This window comes from Betta splendens, chromosome 15 (genome assembly GCF_900634795.4).
Source record: "Betta splendens chromosome 15, fBetSpl5.4, whole genome shotgun sequence".
Taxonomy (NCBI): domain Eukaryota; kingdom Metazoa; phylum Chordata; class Actinopteri; order Anabantiformes; family Osphronemidae; genus Betta; species Betta splendens.
The window spans coordinates 7,319,988-7,326,297 of record NC_040895.2 but is presented as its reverse complement, the minus strand read 5'-3'; the positions used below and the strand labels follow the sequence as shown (position 1 = coordinate 7,326,297).

At 49.7% G+C, this 6,310-nt stretch overlaps 1 protein-coding gene across 18 annotated transcripts in view; it reads left to right on the top strand.

Moving 5' to 3' along the window:
* Positions 1–6,310, top strand: part of LOC114842126 (actin-binding LIM protein 1-like) — a 28,829-nt gene that overhangs the window by 2,415 nt on the left and 20,104 nt on the right. For 2 of the 18 annotated variants that reach the window (XR_008692631.1, XR_005896714.2), the window contains exon 1: positions 1,709–2,229. The exons of 1 other annotated variant lie outside the window; for it this stretch is intronic. Coding sequence is in view for 3 of the 17 variants with exons in the window: in XM_029127662.3 (XP_028983495.1) it covers positions 1,995–2,229 (235 nt within the window). In the remaining 14 variants the exon portion in view is untranslated. Of the gene's footprint in view, positions 1–108; positions 305–1,681; positions 2,230–5,139; positions 5,376–5,535; positions 6,189–6,310 lie in introns of those variants that run through there. 15 more of the 18 variants (XR_008692639.1, XR_008692638.1, XR_008692637.1 and 12 more) reach the window with 13 other exon arrangements.

The following is a 6,310-nucleotide window of genomic DNA, read 5'->3' as shown; positions in this document are numbered from 1 at the left end:
GTGCGACCGCATGTGTGTGTGTGTGTGTGTGTGTGTGTGTGTGTGTGTGTGTGTGTGTGTGTGTGTGTGTGTGTGTGTGTGTGTGTGTGTGAATATGAAGGTTGCCGTGCCCGTGCAATGCGTGTGTCCTGGTGAAAGCCTGAATAATTGACGAGCAAAGGGGGGAAGGAGTGAAACCGCTGCCGGACGCGCCGGCGTGTGTGTGTAGAGATGGGGGAGAGGAACGGCGCAAGGCGGCAGCAGCCCGGCTACGACGGGCTCTGCAACTATGCCCAAAAAATCACCTCCTGCTTCGGACTGGATGGTAAGAGGGGGGGGGGGGGGGGTGTTGGGTGGAGCACGACTCAGGCAGGATGGAGGCGATGGCGGTGTTTGTGAAGCGTTCGTTTGTGCGGCGCTGCTTTGTTGTGCGAGTAGTTGTGTTGTAGTTATAGCGGGGCAGAGCCTCACTGCAGCAGACTAACGCGTCCTTAGCTGCTCTCACGTCCATGTGTCTCCATGTGCAGCGCTACCACGCGCCACGGTGCCGACTGGACTGGAAACGATGCCTCAAACTGAACCGGGAGTTAAGACGAACGAGCAACGGACTGTTTTCATGTAGCAGTGAACTCGTGTGTGCGCACCCTCTCCGGTCGAAAAAGGAAATCCATGAAAATTTCAGTGCCAAAAGCCGACATGTTCAGACTGAAGGGGTTTATTATGCTTTGTCATCGTCTGCTGTGTTTGCCCTGATGGGTTTTACCTGGAATGACTTCACTCACTGCGTGTGGAGCAGCTAGTTTTGAGCGCAGTGGGTTTTGTTTTGTGTTTTTGGAGTTAGTTCAGATTCCTCCCTCTGCATCATCATCCATCTTTTCACCTCCCACCAGAACGTCCCGATGACTCAAAGCGTAACTCACGTTTCCCAGCAAGGTGAATTCATCTCTGAGTGAAGGAGAACAGGCTGAAAGCTGCACGACGTGTTCAGATCGAAACTGAATCATTGCAGCATCAGGAAGTTCAAAGGGTTTAAACATCAACTCTCTAGGTTCAGTCTGCTTCAACCACTGTTTATGTGATAATAGAGTGCTGACATTTCTAGATTCAATATTTATTTAATACGTGCTTTTGATTTGAAGGATCATCAAATGTGAACTTTCTGAGTCAACCCTGAGAACACGTATGTTGGAAAAAATTAGAAAAAAATGCATCCATCTGGTTCTTTAGGTTGATGTGAAGTAGGTTTTGGACCATCAGGTCCATGACAGAGTGCGGCCTCTTCATTGAAGGTGTGAATAGGAGAGTCCTGGAGGGAGATCCTTTCTGTGTGGAGTTTGCATGTTCTCCTCGTGTTAGCATGGTTTCTCTCTGGCTTCCTCCCACGGTCCAAAAACATGCATTAGGTTAATTGGTCACTCTAGATTGCCTGTAGGTGTGAGTGTGTGTGTGTGTGAATGGTTGGTTGTCTCTGTGTGTTGCCCTGTGATGGACTGGCGACCTGTCCAGGGTGAACCCCGCCTCCCGCCCGTAGCCAGCTGGGACAGGCTCCAGCACCACCCGCGGATGGAAGGATCCATGGAAGGATGGATGGAGATCAGGTATGGAGACTCCCACCCTATTGGGCCACCCTCATGCTACCTAACCCCACCCAGAAGATAATCACAGGCTCGACGTCAGCCCTAAGCTGCTTAGAGCTCCGTGCTGGTTGGGCTGAAGACAGTCATAACGTAAGCTCCTTTCACCGCGTCTCAGTCTACCTGCAGCAGAGTGCTCCATCGGACCTCCACCACACAGTGGACGTTCCATCCGAAGCGACGGGTGGAGGAACACCAACTAAAAGGCCTCGCTGGATCAATGATGAGCCGTAGTGAAGTTGCCCATCCAGATCTTCCTCCGTTGCTTCCTTCACGTGCCTCCACGAGCACCCCGTCTTCTTGATGCCAGCTGGATTCTAGAGTCCCGCGTGCAGCGCTTCACCCTTCTCTGTGGGACCGTCGGAGGGGGCGCGGGGCGCCATGCCCACGATGCCCGGTCTCAACAGCCTGGGCAAGCTGTGCAGCTCCAACCGCAGCCAGAAGGTGGACCGCGTGCGGGTGAAGCGCAAGAGCTCTGTGAAGCGGATGTCCATCATCGAGGACGGCCACGTGGCGGAGGTCCTGTACCTCATCCCTAAACAGTACATGGAGCAGCTGCCAAACCTGAACCCCAACGACTATTACCTCAGTGAGAAGCTGAATGATGTCGCCACAGGTAGGACAGTAGAAACGCTGCCTCTGTTTATTCACCCAGCCATCGTAGCTGGGCCCAAGCTGGAGGTGTAGCACAGCATTACGGATGATTGAATGATTCCAGTGGCTTTAGACACTTTAAATTCCATTTGGTTCTTTTAGACTCCTTCTTCTCGTCCGCGTTTCCCCTTTGAGCAGTTTCTGAGTCTGAGCGCTTCACTTCACCGGCTCCGCCGTGGTTAAGCGGGGTGTCAGCCTCATGCTCTGCAGCCTCGCTCCTAATATTCAGTCAGGTGAAGGCTGATTACAACTTCATGTACGCTGGCTAAAATCCTCTTCCCTGTCTGACACTTGCCTCACATGAACCTGAAACCGCACATTCTCTCACTTTCTCCTCCTTGGCTTCCGAGTTCCTTTGGATAAAAGCATCCACAGCTGAGTGATGGCGGATTCACGTTTGTGTGTAGGTGCCTATAGATGTATTCATTATTGATTGTTGCTGCTCTTGATTTCTCAATTTTAATTGCATGACACTCAGCGATTATTCGCCTTTTCACTTCTGACCTGTGCGTACATTTACTGTAAGAGTCCAGTGACGCGAGTGCGCCCGCCTGACATTAAACGAACAAAACGCCACCAAATGAATCAGCGTCCTCTCCGTCGTTATATAAGTCAACTCATACGCAAGGGCCGAGCCGCTGCGTTTTGCCAAGCAGCCATACATGAGGAGGCAACACCAGGCTTACATCAGGATTACAAACGTAGGCATGAGGACAAATCGAGATTTTCAGACCTTATGCGTTTCCTGACCGCCTGCCAGGCGCAGTAGTAAAATCATCAGTGCTTGGCACTTACTGAACAGTCGCTGTTTGCAAATAGCGCCGACACCAGCAGCTCCTGCATGGTTTGGACTTATATCTCCACCAATCTCTCCGCCAATATGTGCTTTTATTTAGTCTGGATCAAAAAGTCTGCGTCATTTGACCGCGGCTCGAATATTTTGGACTGGAGTCATTCTTCTACGTCGTTCCTGAGTGCAAAGTGCCAACATTTATGTGGAACCTAACATTTTCCTATGTTGCTCTAGCTGAGTATGAAACAGGAATGTTGACCCGGTTAGAGGCCCATTTTAAAATAGAAGTGCTTGTCGTTATCTAGACACACGTGTGTGTGTTTGTGTGTGTGTGTGTTCAGTGTGTCCACACAATCCATTCATTCACTGTGAATGTGATGCTCCATCTCACCTTGTGCGAGTTGACCAAGACATAACGCATACTGTGAATTGAATGTCATCCCTTTCCGTGTTTAAAATGCACATGCGATAAGAGAGCGGTGCTTAATCTGCACTAATATGAAAGCTGTGCAATGTACGGTTTCCTGGCCAGGTTATTAACGGACAGTCATCCACAGGTGAGCCAAATAGAAACCTTTCATCCATGGATAATAGGCTTTGCTATTCAGGAATTGCTTTTGGCAGGTCTACTGTAGCATGAATGTCCAGCAGCTCCTGCAGAGATTATTAAAAGAGGCAAGATGTTAATAGGTCCATTACACACAGTAACAGGACATCTTTGTGTGGTGTTCCGCTGTTAGTTGCCACACTGGAAAACTGTAATTTTCCCAAGAGGAGGGGCTTTGACCAAGCAACGTTAGGAGAGCTTGTCTTGTATTTCCCTCCCATCGTCATAAAAAAGGGTGGAGTGCTTGAGAAATGTCCGCTAACTATTTTTACCGCCGGCCTCGCTGGCCTCCATCCACCGCCCGACGGCGGGAAAACGCCCCGGTGGAAACGGATGCGCGTCGATGGGTATCCAGCAGGTGGCACAGTTGACGCTGCAGTGGACGGATGCTCCATGAATGCATAATGTGCTGCCTGCATCAGCAGTTACAGGCACGGTGCTGATGTGGAAGTATTCTGAGAGTCGGCCACAGAAGCTACAGGGACACTGGGTCGGCCGAGGAGTGGTCTCTAATGGCTGGTGGCGTTATGGACGCATTCCACTGCTGGTAGTTGGTCCCTCTTGTTGTTGTTGCAAATGTTGCAAATGTTTCTGCTAAAATTGCAGTATATGAATTGAGTCTCTGACGTGAGTTGAGAGGAGAGCGTCGCTCTCTCGTGGTCATTTCAGAAGATGATATAAGAGCCGGGGAAGCAGCTCAGCGAGGAATGTGCCCTCCCGTGGTCTCTGTAATTGGATTCCGAGAGATCCACTGAAGATATTAATGCAAAGCTGATGCTGGAGATCAGGGTAAAGCTGACCTTCAACCTTAAACGGGCGATCTTCCCTCTCATGCTGTCTGTGACCTTTTGGAAGCAGTGCCATTCTTAACAACTCGGCCTGTCGCTCAATGCGAGGCTAACCTTACTCTACAGCAATGGAGCAATGGATCTGATTAGATAGCTCACTTCATTTAAACTCTATGTGCTTGATAGTTTTACGCTTTCTTTTAATTTCTGCATGAAAAACCTCAATTTGAAAAATGAAATAAAGTCAGCCTTGCACTTTTTCATCATTTAAGGCTGCTGCCGTCATATTTTTGTATTTATTAAACACAACAGAGCCAACAGAATGGATTCATGGAATGAATTTCATAAACTCACATTATAGTTGAGCACAACAATGAGCACATTGTGAAACAACATGAAAAATGCAGGGAATAATAAAGTCTGATGTAAGATAGAAGCTAGAAGCTAGTGCTGTCAACACCCGCCTTCACAGTGCATCCTTACATGACGCTGTGTTTTCAGTCCACTGGTTTAATAGCTCTGCTTTGGGGATTGGGGGGGTTTTCTGGTTTTTGTCACAGTGAAACAGCGGCAGCAGTCGCCACCTGGTTGCTGCATTGAGGAGGCGGCTGACACAACAGAGGGGCTGAGTGAGGGAGCAGGAGGGGAGGAGTGGGCAGAGGAGGAGGAGGAGGAGGGATGGGAGGGAAACAGACAGTCGGGAGGCAAACACCACGCCGTAGCTGTGTTTTCGGCAGGAGAGCTAAGCGGTGCCTACACCGCTCTCCCTCTCTCTCGCTCTGTCTCTCTCCCTCTGGTGTCTTGACTCTCCTTTTGCTCCAGTTCTGCCTAAAAAAAGGAACTTGCAGCTGCCGCGTTACTGGTGATTGATTCTCAGAGCGCTCCCTGGCGCAGTCCAATGGTCATGGTCAAAGAAAAAGGTATTTGAGCCTGTGTGTCTTCAGAAGATTTGTTTTGCCTGTCATGTTGTTGACTGCCTGCAGTGTGTGTGTGTGTGTGTGTGTGTGTGTGTGTGTGTGTGTGTGTGTGTGTGTGTGTGTGTGTGTGTGTGTGTGTGTGTGTGTGCGTGTGGAGACGTGCAGGGCATCAACTTGATTTCCTCTGCTGTCTTTGAATTGATTCCTTTTGTATATGTGGGTACATGTTGGAATGGTGGTACAGCACCAGGAGCTTGTCTTTCTTCATGTGGGTGTGTATTGCTTGCAGATAGCAGGACTCATGATTCTCCACGAATCTACTTCTCGGCACATAGTTACAGACTTGATCATGCTACACCCTTTTCAACGCTCTCTAGCAGCTGATGAGTTGATGAGAGACTCTTAATTTGGCAGCATCAGCCTTGATGACAACGTGTGTTGGAACAAAGCAAGTGGCTTGCTGTGTAGATGCCTGACACTGGATTTAATAGCAGGGCTTTACATCGCTGGTTCGTCCTCAGAGCAGTGTCTGAATAAAAGGGAGCACGGACAGAGGAAAAGTGGAGCACTAGTGTAGGGATCCACACTGCGCAGAGCTATGGACCCGCACTCCCCGTCTCTCTCCTCGCTCTCTCTCTCTCTCTCTCTCTCTCTCTCTCCCTCTATCTCTGTCTGCAGCCGTTGCCATGGTGACCATCCGAAAGGTACGCTCCATTGTTGTCAGCCGTGGCCTCATTCACAGAGTCCTGTTCAAAAAGGGAGAAAAATGCAGTCACCACCTATGGCTGGGACGCCCGGCTGTGTGGGAGAAATGAGGTGAATGAAGTCAAGGGCCGAGCGCCGCTGACGTTGGGTGAAGCATGCGGTTGTGACATTATTTGTCAGAATGACTCACAGCAAGAAGGGACATAGTCACAATTTGCTGTAATACAAAAATC